Genomic DNA, 16,069 nt, shown 5'->3' with positions numbered 1-16,069 from the left:
AATAGTCATAATCTTCACGTGGAAACTTCATCAATTTATCTTTCTAATCATCATTCTTTTTTTAAAAGATTTTATTTATTTGAGAGAGAGAGTGTGTGAGCAGGGGGAGGGGCAAAGGGAGAGAATATAAAGCAGACTCTGAGCTGAGTGCAGAGCCCAATGCTGGGCTCGATCTCACAACCCTGAGATGATGACCTGGGCCGAAATCAAGAGTCAGAGACATATAACTGACTGAGCTACCCAGGCGCCTCTTCCTAATCATCATTATTGATGTGATACTCTGTTCTGAATTGCCAGTGACTTTTGGTAAGTCAATGCAGGCAGGTAACATTAGTAAGATTACACTCAGAGGGCTGTTTTTAAAACAAAGGTCCCCAGAATGTTTTGCTGAAAATCTGCATTATCGAAATGAAAATGTCAAGTATTCTTATCTTATTAATTTCATATTCTACTTTGCCATTTTCTCCCAACTTCTTCACACCTGTATATAATGAAAGTAGTCAGTAGGTTGGGGCCAGACTAGACTTTGAAGGTCCTATCAAGTATTAAGCTAAGACACAGGAAGTTGAAGTGTTTTTTGTAGGCCTAAGATTTAGACTTGAACCTGGAAGCAAAAAAAAAAAAAAGCTATGTATAGCAAAATAGTAAAGGAAACAGCCTCTAGAGCCAGGTGCCTGGGTTTGAATCCTGGCTCTGCCACTTAGGACCTGAAACTTCAAACATATTTCGGGTTAGTGGAAGGTACAAATATCTGGAATAAATTACAGTGGCCTATGCACCATGATGTATGTGTTACACTACAGACAGATTTATCAACGTAAAGAGGCAGCATTTAGCACTGCCTCTAAAATCAGATGGTCCTCCCGGGATTTGAATCCTAGTACTACCACTTTTATTTTTTGAGATCCAGGGTGGTATCTTAGGCTGTACCTCAGATGTCCTCATCTGTAGAATGAGGATCATAACAGTACTGATCTCAGAATTAAAAAGGATGAAATCAGATAACCTACACTAAGTGGTCAGAACAATGATTGGCACCTAGGAAGCAATCAGTAGATGTCAATATTATCATTTCCAGGCAGAAAGGGGACACAAATATATGCTTCAGAAAGATCATTCTGGACAGAAGTGAACATTGGGGTAGGGTTCTTTCTTACTCCATAGCTTCAGAGAAATAAAAAAATGCAGAATTTTATCCATTCTTCAGGTAATTGATCAGCATTGATATCTAATGAAAAAGGTACAATTAAACACTGAATGACATACACTTAAGGAGAAAATTACATAAAATACTAAAAATCTTATAGAAAACAACTCACCGTCTCAAAAAATATTTCCATCATGCGGGCTCTCTTCTCCTCTGCACTCAGTCCTTTTTTCTTTGACTAAAGCACAAAAGAAAAAAGTAAACACTGCATTAAAAAAAAAGACTGCATTTTATCTATTTTTAAAGATTTTATTTATTAATTTATTTGACAGAGACATAGAGAGAGCACAGATAGGCAGAGCAGCAGGCAGAGGGAGAGGGAAAAGCAGGCTCCCCACTGAACAGAGAGCCTGATGCGGGGCTCGATCCCAGGACCCCGGGATCATGACCTGAGCCAAAGGCAGACGCTTCACCAACTGAGCCACCCGGGTGCCCCAAGACACTGTATTTTAAAACAACTTGGTCTGAAACATTATCTGAAATGTTATGGTCTTGTCTGCCAATGGGTTTGATAACTCTAAAGACTCAGTTTTAACTGCTACATGCCAAGTCTTGTGATTGGTGCTGCCAGTGTAGTAATAAGAACTGTGGTTGAGATAGAGCCTGGCAGTTTATAGAAATTCAGTATTTATCAAATGATCCAATGATAAGTCACTGTATTTATCTTCAAAAGACTTACAACCTCACAGAAAAAATAGACATAACTAATAAACAATGAAGAGGTCATTGCACAAATTGCTACCAAGGACAAAATGAATTCCATCCTGGGGAAGGTTGAGGGCTATGTAGGAAGGCTAGAGACAAAAAGGATTTTGTCAAGTTGAGAAATGGTGAGAAGGTGTCCCGGGCAGACCACACACAGGCACGATGTTACGGAAGTACATGGAATGCTCCAGAAAGACAAGCACTCAAGGGATGACTGCTGTGTGGTACATGGAGAGGGAATGGCAGGTAAGGTGAGAAAGGTTGTCTTGGGCCAGATCATGGGAGGCTGACTGTCCAGCCCAAGGGCATGTCCGTTATTCTAGACAAGGCGAAGCTACTGAGCAATGTGTAAAGCAGGAGAGTGACAAGATTAGAGTTACATTTTAGTAAGATGACATTTAGTAGCATTGTGGAGGGTAGGCTGGAGGATGGAAAAACCTATTCAAGTAGAAAGTGGAAGCCTACTGCAGGTTACTATTATTCTATAATTACAGTTCAGCCAATTTAAAATTAAGATAATTAACATGTAACTAAAATCTGTTGATAATGAATTTTACTATATATTGTATTTAGAATATATACATAAAGGTGAAATACAAAAATTTTTTTTAAAGCCAAATTCCCTCAAGTGAAGATTCACAGAAAAGAACAAGAGAGAACTATCATCTCTAATAGAGAATTCCACACTAATGTTTAAATGATCTGCATCTTTCTCAAAAATCACATCAGATTATGAGGCAACATAAACTGTTTAGCAAGAATTTGAAACACTTTACACCACCTAAAAAAGTAGACATAAAACACAAAGACTGAGCCTGTCTAACCAAATACTCCATCAGAAAATGAAAAGTCTACAATAGATGGGGAAAAGGATTTGAAATTGCCATTCTGAATACAAAGCAGGGTACACGAGTCTTTATTCTACTTACACAACCTACAAACCCACTAACTCATTTTCTCGGCAATAAAATTATTAGGTGTTCCTTGATGAGTTGTATGGGTAAAATAAGAAGGCATAAAGTGGGTATTTCTCTTTTTCGTCTGTCCGCTCTCAAACACTGCAGTTCCCCCAGGGTTCTCTATTGATCCCCTCATCTCCTCACACCTTTTCTTCGATCTCTTCTGCCTTTACCGTTTTAACTAACACTTATGCTGAAATCTTTACATCAGCCTCTGAAGTATGCTCCTGAGCTTCCATCTCAAGTATCTACCTGTCTGCTGGACAGACTTCAAACTCAGAGGGTTTAAACTGAACTCTTCTTCTCCCACATCTACTCCCCAAACCTGCTGTTCTAGATCTTGAGCTCAGTTAGATACCCTTATTAGCCAAGCCAGAGGCCTGGCGGTCATCCCAGGTTCACCCCTCTTACTCCACATCAGACCAATCACCAAGTTCTGCCAATTTTAGTGCTTAACTATTTCTCAAATCCACCCTGTCTGCTCCATCCCTACAACCCCGACCTCAGTTCAGGCCTTCATTACGTGTTGTCTCCTGCAACACACCGGTAGGCAAGCCCTCTGGCCACACTTTGTCTCAGCCTCTAAGTGCACATTCCACCCTGCCGAGAAGCAAATCTAACCATGCTTCTCCCTTGCTTAAAAGCCTTCAGTGGCTCTGAACCATTCCAGAAGTATCCAATCACTCTACAGTGATATACAAGGCCCTTTATCACCTGACCCCAATCTACCTCTCACAGATACCACTCTCCACCTCAAATTTTACCGTAACAGGGACAGTTAAGCAACTTGAGCTGTAATACAAAAACTAGACAGTCCCTGACTTGCCATCGTTTAACTTTTTCAACTTTATGATGGTGTGAAAGCAATACACATTCAGTAGAAACCATACTTCGAATTTTGAATTTGAATCTTTTCCCGGTTGGTGATAGGTGGTACAATACTCTCATGATGCTGAGCAGCCACGGGACCATGAGGTACACAACACGTACAACCATTCTGTACCCACACAACCATTTTTTCACCTTCAGTACAGTTTCAACAAGTTACATGAGATATTCAATACTTTATTATAAAACAGGCTTTGTCTCAAGATGCTTTGGCCCAGCCAGAAGCTGATGTCTAAGTGTTCTGAGCATGGTTAAAGTAAGCTATGATGTTCCATAAGTTAGGTGTATTAAATGCATTTTTGATTTAACTGATATTTTCAGCTTACAATGGGCTTATCACTGTGCAACTCCACTGTAAGTTGAGGTAGATCTGTACTTTTTTTTTTTTTTTGATAGATTTTATGTACTATTCGCCAGAGAGAGAGAGAGAGAGAGGGAGGGAGACAGCACAAGCAGGGGAAGCGGCAGGCAGAGGAAGAAGCAGGCTTCCCGCTGAGCAGGAAGCCCGATGCAGGACTCGTTACCAGGACCCCAGGATCATGACCTGAGCTGAAGTCAGACATTTAACCGACTGAGCCACACAGGTGTCCCAAAGAAGACCTGTACTTGTAATTCTCCGCTCCCCGCATGCTCTTTCCCATCTGTGTCTTTAAAAAACTGTTTCATCTAAAACACCTGCTCCTCTTGCCTATTCAAAACTCCAAAAAGTCTCCCAAGACTTAGTTTAAGCATTCTGTAAGAGCTTCCGTGAGCTCACAGAACAATCTGAGTGTCATCCCATGTGTTCCCAGAACACACCTTAATCAAATCAATTGGTACACTTGTCTTTCTCAGCCAATTGAAAACTTCTTCAGAACATGCACCGCCCTTGCCTTCCTAAAGCTTAGTACTAGATTAGAGCAGACACAAAGGCCAGCCCTTGACCTCAAGGCCATTTATCTAAAGCCCTAACCCTAAAATCTGAGACTGTTCAAGACTCCCAAATCCCACAACACCCACCGCACTACCATAAATACAACACAGGGTAAATTAATAATAAAGACTTCCGTGATAACTATTTATTGCCTTTCTTGGAGAGATAAATCACAGAAATCTCAGGCAGGCAAGCTCCAAGAAAACATATAGATCTATTTCACCAAACCCAGAGTGGAGAAACAGCATTCAATACTGCTTTAATTAGCCTCCTTTCGCACAGGCCTCAGCAGTATCAGAATAAACCAAGCCTGAAATTGACACCCAGTTAAGGAGGCTCTTTTGGCTCATTTCTCTAGTCCTGTGGGTTTCAAACTGCCATTAGAATCATCTCAAGAGCTTTTAAAAAATACTGATGCCAAGGCACATGCCATATGAATTGAATGAGAATCTCTGAGACCAGGCCTGGGCCTGCATGTTTTTAAAAGCCTCTCCAGGTGCTTTAACTGGCCCCAGGATTGAGAACACTGCTCTTCACACCCCAGAATCTAGAGGTGGGTCAGGGGCACTGTGGGGTAGTGAGGATCCCTTTAGAACTTTAGTCTGTGGCTGCATCAGTGGAAAACAGATCCAAAGCTTTAGGAAAGGCTCCTAATGTTTTGGTATTATTAAAAAGCTCCCTGGAGAGACTCATGGGTCCCACAAGAATCTGCCACCCAGAAGCAAACAATGAGGAGAGTCTAGTGTCCAGGAGGCACACAGTTTTAGGAAAGCTCCTATCACTCAGTTCAGTAGCTATGAAAGTCACTCAAGAAATATGGATGAGCTGTAACATCCATTTACTTTGTTTTCAGGTTAATTTATTCATTAGCCTCTTTTATGACTAGAAATAGTTTTTATAATTAACCACAGGACAGTATCATGGCCAGAATTAAAATAACTAATGTAAAAGGATGCCATGCTAATTCATATTTAGAAATTTCTCCAAAAAAATCAACAAGGTCTCATTTAATACTTAACATTAAAGAAAATCTGCTGACAATGTAAGTTAAAGATGCATTCAAATTAGTAAGTAAGGGGACTCAAGACTTGACCTGAGAACAACAAAGCTTCCCGGCTGACCAACATACAGCTATCCCCACTTTTCAGAAGACCTACATTAGTACCTGTTTTCACTAATCAAAAGAAATCTTAAGAGCATTTTCACTTGTATGAAAAAAGGCAAAAAGCGCAAATAGTGTTCAGCATTTGTTTTAGGAATGGCTCCGCCACGCTCCTTCCCTGGGAACTACATTCAGCATCTCAAGCATAAGCCACCACGGCTTTGAACTGTGCAGTACCTCAATTTATTCTGTGCATCTGTTAGCAAGATGTGTCCTAAGGTATCATGAAAAGCCTGACAGAAAAAAAAAAAAAATATATATATATATTTTTAAGCCTAAGAAGTTATTTTTTTGGGTCTAGGAATGCTCAAAATTTTTTTTCCATATAAATTAATAATTGCTGGGCGCCTGGGTGGCTCAGTTGGTTGAGCGACTGCCTTCGGCTCAGGTCGTGATCCTGGAGTCCCGGGATCGAGTTCCGCATCGGGCTCCCTGCTCGGCAGGGAGTCTGCTTCTCCCTCTGACCCTCCCCCCCTCATGCTCTCTCTCTCTCATTCTCTCTCAAATAAATAAATAAAATCTTAAAAAAAAAATTAATAATTGCTTCTTCACCTTATGCCACCTCAGATTATGAAAGGCTTCATAGGAACACTACTTTCAAAGAGTGGGAGAAACCTCTATTTTAAACCACTTAAAAAAACCATACATCTAAGGAACCTTCTCCAATTAGGAGTTACAGAATTCCTAAAATCAACCCTGTTTACCAATTACAATAAAACCTTGAAAAATTAAAAATAGATGATATCTGTTGCCCTCAAAAGTGGCAGAGTACACTGCAGTTCTCCAATTCCAGAAATACGCCTGGATTTAGAATAACTGTTTATTCACGAAGCCTAACCAAATCAAAACAAACAGCTATTAATTCATAACCAGGAAAGAGAACAAAGCTTTGTCTTTGGTCAACATAACACTATACTTCTTGAGCATACAATAAAAAAACCGGATGTATCTCAAAGTTTTATTCTAATTTATCTCATGTTTCTTCATTATCGGAGGTAAGCATCTGAAAATGGTTAACAGCGTATTACCACTGAGTATTAGAAGGTGATTCACATGTAAAGAGAGATTAGGTAAAAGGATAAAGTTAATGCATTTGTGCTCATAGTTCTCAGTTGTACTAGGCCAGTAACTACGAGAAACATGCAATCACGCAGCACTGGTAACAGATGTAAGTGTGGTCCTGTTGTGTCTGAGACCATTTTAGGCCCAGGTGGCTGCGTCGTTAGTTTAACCACAAAGCAGCCGTTATCAGTTGTAATTACATCTGGACAAGTATCTTCAAATAAATACCGTACAACCTAGATCCTTGCCCAGCAAAATAACGGCCACTTAACTAAATTAAGGTATTAAAACCTTAGACCACTCTAATTAGACGCTGATTCTCCGCCAACAGAAGCAGAAAAAATGGCACGAAACTGAAGGTTTATGAAAATGATTCGACGAGGTGGAAGACATTAAATTCACCAAGATAAAAAGGTCGACCTGGAATCTCGCCAGGACTTAACCTATCACGACAAGCAAGGAAAGCGATCTCGGGGCTTCGCTAATAAGGGAACCAACTCCCTACCAACTAGCAGTCCGAAGCGCAAAACGGCATCCATTCCCGCCCTTTAGTAAAAAAGCAGCGGATTTTCAAAGTTACCCGCTAGGTAACTTCTGAAATCGTGAGCCATTCGGAAACGTGCTCTACAAACTACAATACGCGGCACCCCCCATTTGTCAAAAAACAAGAGCCACTGACATCCACGGCGTCGGCCCGCCTCGCTCACACCCTTCCCGGTACTTCCCAAGAGGCTGCAGCTTTGGCGGCCGAATCCCGGGGGCCTGGGGCTCTGGTTCTGAGGCGACTCGTGCTCGGACTGGTCGCTGAGTTTGTGAGACACTCGGGGCACGTCCGCGAACGCTTCTCGGGTGTGCTCCGCGGACGGCGCGCGGAGGCCCAGGGGCGTCGGGGTCGCGGGCCCGGGGCGGCGCGCGCCCCAGCCTCTGGGATCCGGCCGCGTCCACCGGGCGGCCCCGCCAGGGGAGCCAAGCCCCCGAAGCCCGTCGGGGCCCCACAAGGCCGGGGGGCCCCGACACTGGGGAGGCGCGGGACCCGGGAGCGTGGCCTCCGCTCTTACCATGACGCGGGCGGCGGGTCTTCCGGCGGCCGGGCCTGCGCGCGAGGCGAGGGGCGGGGCGGGCCCGGGCGGGTTCGATTTTGGCGCCGACAGCGCCGCGGGGCGGAGCAGCGACGAGGACGCGGTGGGAGGGCGGCGGGGGGAGGGAGGCCGACCTCCGCCCCGACGGCGCGCGGCGACCCCTGGCGGCTGTGCCGAGCGGCCGGCCCGGGAGGGCGGGGGCCCGCCGGGGGAGCCGGGAGGGCCGGGGGTCGGCGCGTCGGGTCCCTGCGTTGCGCGCACCTCTTCTCCCTGGGGTCCAGTGTGACTCCTTTTTTCTCTTTTTTTTGGAAAGTCTTGAGCCCTCACTTTAGTGCGCGTTTTCTCCGCGCTGCGGAAAGCGGCCTAAGTTGGCCTTAGAAAATAGAGGCGGTCTGACCCTGGGGAAGGAAGCGCTACCCTCCATCCATCGGGATGCGCCCCGTCTGGAGCGGACTTCTTCTCTCTCCTAATTTTACCGCTCTTCTCTGCAGCCTCTCTGCACTGCTCTCCCAGTTTTTGAAAATCCCTTTGTATGTTTGGTTTTCTCTTAGGCTTGTTTGTTTGTTGTTTTTTACATAAACAAGAGAATGAATTTCAAATGAAATCTGTCGGCTACCTCGGGACCTGACAGTAGATGGGGATTCGGGTCTAAAGCTCGGGCCCCTTAGCCTAAAGGTGCTACAGAACTAACTCAGACTTGGCAATTATTTTGAAAATTATTGTACGTGATTTTGAACCAATTTAAAGTATACTAGTTTTACTGAAAGCATAAAGAGAGGCATCTCAAGTGGGAATTTGTATCTCCTATTGCTTAAGAAACGGAAGCGAAGAAGGGATATATTGATTGCGCAGAGTTCCATTAATTTAGTTTTCCTGAGAGTGCATGACAGTACGATATGATTGTACATCAGATGATTTTAATAGTAAGATAGTAAATGGGTAGCCATTTAATACGTTTTAATATGTACTAGAAAAAGCATAAGCAACACATTATACTCTAGATTTCTCATGCATTGCTCTAGATATGGATGAAATAGGCCTGTCAGAAAAAATGAAAGTGATATTTAAGAAAAATATTAAGTAATGGCCCTGGTGATATCTAGATTTGACAAAAATCATAAAGGTAACATTTGTAGGAACGCTTATCTTAGTCGGCTTTCAGACTGCCATACCTGTCCCTCCATCAGGAGCGGCCCTTCTTCACTTGGCTTACTCTTACCCCCTTTAGACAGTTCCGATGTAGCCTTCAGGAATCTTTTTCTGTGTTTCCCCACTCCCACCGCAGAGCAGAGAGGGTCCCTTCTGTGGGATGAATTCTGCAGTTTTATAGCACCCCACATTCATTTTAGAACTGTTTTCTTGGGCAGCTTCCCTGTAATATCAGACTCCTTTCTGTGGCAGAGGTTAAGCCAACCATTTCCATATCACCAAGACCTAGCACAGTGCCCAACATATGGTAAACACTCAGTAAATGTGTATTAAATAAATATACCAGGTATTTAAGAACACTATCTCTTCGTTGACATAGGGATAACTAGATATGGTTTTCAGATGAAAAATCAAAGGATATTTACTTTAGTAAAATCTTAATTGTTTGTATTGAGCAGTGCTTTCTCATTTATTATTCTCACCAGTGGAATTTTGAAGTTATACACCATTCAGATGTGTTAAATTAAACAAGGAAGCCATTCGACTCTATTGTGTGGCCTAATGCTGCAGCAGCCTACATGGGCAAACCACAATATAAGCCTATAAATACCTCAAGGTTAGGAAATCAAAATGCTAAAGACAACCAATGAGCAACAACAACAGCCACCATCAAAGAATTTCTTTGGTTCTGTACTTTCTCTTTGTAAGTCATTCCCCTGGCTCCTGTTGGCAGAGCACTCCTATCCACTTCTGATTTGGCACCTCCTGATTAGAACTGATTTTGCTCAAACTCTTAAAATTCTTAATATGCCTCAGTTTATCTCTTGAGATCTTGAGACACTCCAAGTTTTGCAATATTATGGAGCAGACAGATGTAGTATATGGGTTTTTAAGAATGGTAAATAAATATTTGCAGCATCTGAGAAGTACACATCCCTCCTTGTAGGCAAAGAATCTGCAGGGCCAATGACAACAGCAATGACAACAAAAGACAGTAGGGTTGGGTAGAGGATAGAATGTCATCTACCCTTCCTGCCTCTTTGCTTAGGCAAATAAAACGCAGCTTTAATTGAACTTGTCTGCTCTGGAAAGGGGTGCATCTGGCTTTATGTGAAGTGAGTCCTCAAAGGACAATTTGAGATAATGCTTAAATGTGGGGCAACTGGCTTATGTCAGGAATGCCACACTCTCTGCTTCTGAAAACTTCCAAAGAGCCCAAGATGGCAATGGTGCCTGCTTGGTTAAAAGAAAAAATAAATGAAGAATAGAAGCAGGATTCAAGAATACTAATATTCACAGTTACTAGTTGGCAGTGTCCCGTTTGGCCTTGTTCTCATTTCTGTTACATCTCTCCTTCCAAGACTGACTTACTCACCTCTTCTAGACTTATAATCTATTATAGATTTTTTTTTAATCCTTGAAAAAACAAAACAAGAGATTTTTGTTGGATCCTCCATTGTTCACAAAGGATACTCAAAAGATAAATTTTAGTATTCATTCCATCACAGCAAAATATAAATCACAGACTTAATGAAAAATCAAAAAGCGTATAAATACATCAGGAAAAAAAAGCTGTATGCATATATGTGAGGCTATGATTTGTTTACAATCAGTGAAGAAGGACAAGGGTCCTTTATAGAACAAAAGTATCAAATCCACACACCACTCAAGATTGAGAGCTATATCTATCTTCAAGTCTCATAGGGAACATGCTGGCTTGTGTGTAAGTGGCATTAAGATGACAACTTTGACATTATGAATAGAGACCAATTTAAATCTTTTTCGACTTAAGAAAGATGGAAACTAACTTCTTTGAAAGGATAGGATGTAGTGATAGCCCATGGTTTGTGCATCCAGCATCAGGTTCCTTTGCAACAGAAGAACCTCCAGAGGACTGTCCGACATATTCTTTAGATGTTGTGAGTACTGCTTGAAATGCTTGGCCATCAGCTTGATGTAATATAAGAATGTTTCTTATAATTAATTTTCATTAAATTGTGGACCCTATAGACAGTAGTTATGGGGCAGTCCCTTTCTAGTTCTTCACCCCCTTGAAATGTGACTGCCATAATTTCTAGAAGGTCCCCCTTGTGATTCTTGAAGCATAGTGATTTTGGTCTATTTGACCTTCTAAATATATGTGCTAGGCATACCTGTCATGGTTTTCCAAATTCCTATCTAAGATACATCCTAAATGCTAACCAGATTATTGGTATCATAAATGACAAAAATTTTACTAATTTAACTAAACAGTTTGGTTGAGGTATTGATATCTGCCACATATTCTAGAAAATTTCTTCATTTCCCTTTACTAAAAAAGAAAACTATGTAAAATATAAATAAACATTCACCCTGGAAATGGAGAAAACAAGCTTTATTATAATGATCTGATATTTTGTGCATGGTAAAGATATACACATGAATCTTGTTTCTCCTATGTTTCAAGACAGAATTAATTTAAAGTTTTATTGTAGACTAAAGCATCCAAAATACTGTGGTACATATGTAGCTACGAACATACAAACACTTTGATGCACAGCGTTCATTCTTTTCTTTAAATAGGCAGTCAGCATTTCGATTCGTAAAAGAACAAATGAGAATATATCAGTATCAACGTCAGAGAGCGCAAGACTTAGTGTTCTATACACATAACGTATGGAACAGACCTAGAGAGATGGAATGTACAAACTTTAAAAAGAAAAAAAAGGAAGCAAAAACCCTTAATACTCATACATAGGATTGAAAGGCAATAGAATTGAGAATGATATAAAGAATTCCTTTACAAGAATACACTCTGTTGATGACAGAACATTCCCATGTCATAAAGCAAAAGCATTGAGTTTAAGGCTGTGTTGCTTTCGAAAGTTAATGGACGTGCTGTACATTCATTGGGACAACATAGCCGATTTATTAATCTATTTTAGAATATGAATAGCGTTCATACATTCTCCACAGACAGACAACACAATCACTGCCACACAGTTCATCTTCAGAAAGTTTTAAGATTAACATCATGATTTGTAGCTTACTGTCATTTAAAACAAAACAAAAAAATCATTTATTTATACCAAACAAATCTTTAATGGGCACTTAGTTTCCTTTATGGCAATACTAGATTCCTAGTTATCAAAAATATTAAAATAATTGTAAAGTTTAAAACCCTGCAACATTGACAGAATGCAACAGTATCACGACTTTCGACTTGAAGCAAAATTAGATGAAGTTTGCAGCAAATAGCTTCAATTTTTTCCTACCTGGAAAGGTCTTTTTTTAAATTATTAAACTAAAAATACTCCTCCCTCTTCAGAAGCTGATGAACAGGGAGGATACTATAGAGTCCAAATGTACAAAAAGGTTTTTCCCATTTGAAGTAATCTGCACAGTACCTAACGTTCATTTGCTATTTCCTCTAATTCACTCAGAAGGTATTACCAAAGCATTTATGTGAATCCTCCAGTGGGAAGGATCCGGAGACACTTGCTACCGTGCTGCTATTCCAGTTAACTCCAAGTGAGGACATACCCTGTATATTTAGTAGTGGAAGCAAGTGCCTTCTAGTTGCATGACCTGTAGTATTTCTTTGTCTCAAATCTAGTCAAAGCGTAAATGAAAATAAGGAAACCTGGGGACTTGTTTAGTTACTGGAGACTAAAGTTTGATCGAGATACTAAGTACCTTTAAAACAATGGTGAACAGTCATACAGCTTTTTATTCATGTGTTTCTGGACGGTCAAGTGACTACGTCCCCCAGAGTCCGGCAGCGGAGGTCTGTATCCGGCAGGAATGCATTGTCACTGACCTTTACATTAGAACTGGCAATCTGTTGCCATTAAGTGCCCAGGGGACATTTGAATGGGTAGTTTTTCAGTGCTACTTATCATGAATGTATGCCAGGTTCTGTACACTTGACAAAGAAAAGTCAAACAATAATGATAGCCCCGGGAAAAAAAGTCACTTATTTTAATATCCTTCTCAGTTTACCAGGAACCATTTCCCATAGAATGTTGCCAAAATTTCATTAAAATCTTGTCTACTCGTATCTTATCAGCAGCACTTTCCCCCCGCTCAAATACACTTCCTAAGAAATACAGTAAATGCTCCTAAGTATCCAAATGTGAAATGTGATCTATGCTTTAACATACATGATTACATATTTTTTGGGGAAAATACAGTGTTTCTTGGAGTGCCCATAGCATGTGTTTTAGTAACAGATAGTGGAACAGGTCTGAATCAAAGTATCTATTCTTCCATTCCAGTTTGTGCCAATATTGACAGATAAAAAAAAAAAATTAGCCTTGTATGCAACCTATTATTGAGCTATCCAGCCTGTTATGGTATGATGGCTGGTTAACTTCTAAATTCACAAATACAATTTCAATGTTGTGCAAAAAAACTCTCTTAAGTAAACTAGTCTTAAGACCAACAGCCTGTGAACAGAATCTAAATAGGAAGCCATTTTTACTTGTGAAAATAAACTAAAATTAATTTAACCAATTTAAAAAGTTTTCTTCTAAATAGTCTAGGAGCTATCAAGAGTCTAGCTTATCTTGAATGCAAAATGTTATTAAATGGCAAAATGAAATTCCTCCCTAGAGTGTAAGCTCCAAGCAGGCCGGGATTTCTGTCTGTTTGATCCATTGCTGTTTCCCCAGTCCCGGGAATAGTGCCTGGCACCTAGGAAGCGCTCATTAAATACAAATGTTTACATTCAAAGACTTGGTTTGCTGATGTTAGGAAACAGTATCTTAGTTTAACATTCTAAAAATGTCATTGAATTTTATAACTCTGTCATAGTCTCAAATATTTTGAAAGCTCTACCTAACTAAAAAAAAAAAAAAAAGAAGAAAGGTAAACTTAAATGTAAATCTTCCTGAAAAATTTTCTTTCAGAGGTTGATTTGGGCATAATAAATTTGACAGACAACTGGAAATAGCTAGATTTTCCTTCTCAATTTAAAAAAGTCCTATATAAGAGAACGACTAAATTATAAATTAGTAAGCAATAAACATCACATATCATTAGACGTACGGGAAATGTTTTCTTATAGTACAGTTCTAAGGTGCTTTCAGTGAAAAAGATCCCAAAGTCATTATCAAAAATGCCAAACATGACATCCTATTTGGTAGAACTGAGTAGAAAATTAAACAGTGGAAACAGACCACATCTTATTTTACAGTATCAATGACAGATTAACAATTGACTAAATTATTCTTCACATTTCTCCAAACGCATGTATACTTAAATTAAATGTAACTCAAGTTCAACGTTTTTCTTTCGACCTGTTTTTGTTTTGTTTTTGAAAGCACAGAAGGCCATTTTCTGACTATAAAAGTCAGCCGATATCATCATTACTGGAAAATGGTGAAAATTAAACCTGTTTTAGGGCTTACTCTATGAGGACGGCTTTAAACTGTGCAGTAAAGGAATGTGCTGGACGATGCTTCTGTCTTTCAGAGTGCTGCCTATTTCAATACACCAAAGATTCAGCTATATATATATATATATGTGTGTGTGTGTGTGTGATACATTCTACCTTACCCTAATCATGTATACATAGTCCTTTAATGCCTCTACTATTCATTAGACAATGATAAATAACCATAACATGCCCTTACCTGTAATGCTCTCGAGATAACACGACTTTGGTAACACTTGCTTTCTAAGGGGAAACCATTAATCAATCACATGCCTTTGGTTGACACCATCAGTCCTCCAAAGGGCAACTTATGGCTCTCTGTCCTAGGATACTGGTGTCCTACTACATGTGCTGACATTTTGCAGGAGGTAAAGCTTTCGCTTTCAGGAAGTGGAAGAGGAGAGACACGTGAGAACATTGGCACATAAAACGTGGCTAACTTTTTCTTGATTACATTCTAGTGCATTAGTCTGGAGTTGAGGGGGCTGTTTGTTTACCAAAAGGTAGCATTTGCTATTGTAATATGCTTTTCAAAGCATTGGGAATTTCAGGTTTCCCTGAAAATGGACTTTGTTTTTTGATACAAGGTGAGCAGGAGAGAAAAGGTGAAAAGAACACACAAAAAGGATCTTGGATCTAACCCAGAAAGGATGGGAAATTTTCAGTGGTTTTTAAGTGCTAAACTCAAGAGGCCTGCCTAATCATAGCTGGGAGGGTTTTGCAAGACAGTCTTATTTTTTCCTAATGTGTATGTAGTTATCAATAACCAAAAAATGTCACATGAGTAATACCTACTGTAAAAGTGAGGTTAGAAGTTCCCCCGGGTCTTGTAACCGAAGTTAAATAAAGTATACAACTACAACAGATTTTGTTTTTGTTTTGTTTTTGGAAGCTCTGCACAAAAGCTACCATTCACAGGATTAACGAACACCTTGAAATATTCTAGTTTGTTGTGTTTTTTTTTAGTGTTTGTTTGATTTGCAAAATCAGTTCAACTACATAAACCCTTGTCCGATAAGCCATAGTTCACAGGTGTAAAACTTTGCAGTTTCCATAGATTCAGTAGAAGGGATTTCTTTTCTTTAAACCCTAAAAGGTGAATTACAGAAATCAGATATGCAGGTTTTAAGGAAATAGTTACATTCAGAAATAACCTTGGAAAGTTCACCAATGATTCCTTCTAGCATGAAAAGTCTAGTGTAATCTGGTCCCGCGTCGAGAAATCCATTCCAGTTTATAGTGCAAGACCTTTGTAAGGGGCTGTCCAGCTGCCTGCCATTACTGTAAGTACCGATAGACCTTGAAACAGTGGTTTCCAGAGTCTGCAACCACAACATGGCCATCTGAAGTTAGCGCCAGGCCTTGGGGGCCGTAGAGTGGGTCAGCAGATGTGTTAATGTAGGACAAAAATGACCCACTTCCGTCAAAAACCTGTAAAAAATATAAAGTCAGAGTGTTATAGGAAAACTTACAGTAATAGGATGAAATAGGAGTTAGAAAACCCTTGATGCTAATATTTTCAATATAAA

The 16,069-nt window shown here is 40.3% G+C and overlaps 2 protein-coding genes across 8 annotated transcripts in view; both read right to left on the bottom strand.

Moving 5' to 3' along the window:
- Window positions 1-8,043, bottom strand: part of MND1 (meiotic nuclear divisions 1) — a 115,797-nt gene extending 107,754 nt beyond the window's left edge. For 3 of the 6 annotated variants that reach the window (XR_010409590.1, XM_064585186.1, XM_045880273.3), the window contains exons 1-2: window positions 7,955-8,043; window positions 1,320-1,385 (exon numbers count right to left, since the gene is read on the bottom strand). Coding sequence is in view for 3 of the 6 variants with exons in the window: in XM_064585186.1 (XP_064441256.1) it covers window positions 1,320-1,385; window positions 7,955-7,957 (69 nt within the window). In the remaining 3 variants the exon portion in view is untranslated. Of the gene's footprint in view, window positions 1-1,319; window positions 1,387-7,575; window positions 7,765-7,954 lie in introns of those variants that run through there. The other 3 variants (XM_064585188.1, XM_064585187.1, XM_064585189.1) reach the window with 3 other exon arrangements.
- A 3,445-nt stretch (window positions 8,044-11,488) lies between these two features.
- Window positions 11,489-16,069, bottom strand: part of TRIM2 (tripartite motif containing 2) — a 107,146-nt gene continuing 102,565 nt past the window's right edge. For both annotated transcript variants that reach the window (XM_054508704.2, XM_064585185.1), the window contains exon 12: window positions 11,489-15,971. In XM_054508704.2, coding sequence (XP_054364679.1) covers window positions 15,819-15,971 — 153 coding nt within the window. In that variant the 3' untranslated portion in view covers window positions 11,489-15,818. The remainder of the gene's footprint in view (window positions 15,972-16,069) is intronic.

The sequence above is a fragment of the Mirounga angustirostris genome, unplaced genomic scaffold (assembly GCF_029215605.1).
Source record: "Mirounga angustirostris isolate CCGP_5_RB_7025 unplaced genomic scaffold, mMirAng1.0.hap1 SCAF_2, whole genome shotgun sequence".
Lineage (NCBI taxonomy): Eukaryota > Metazoa > Chordata > Mammalia > Carnivora > Phocidae > Mirounga > Mirounga angustirostris.
Note: the sequence above shows the minus strand (reverse complement) of the source record. Positions and strands in the feature narration are given on the sequence as shown.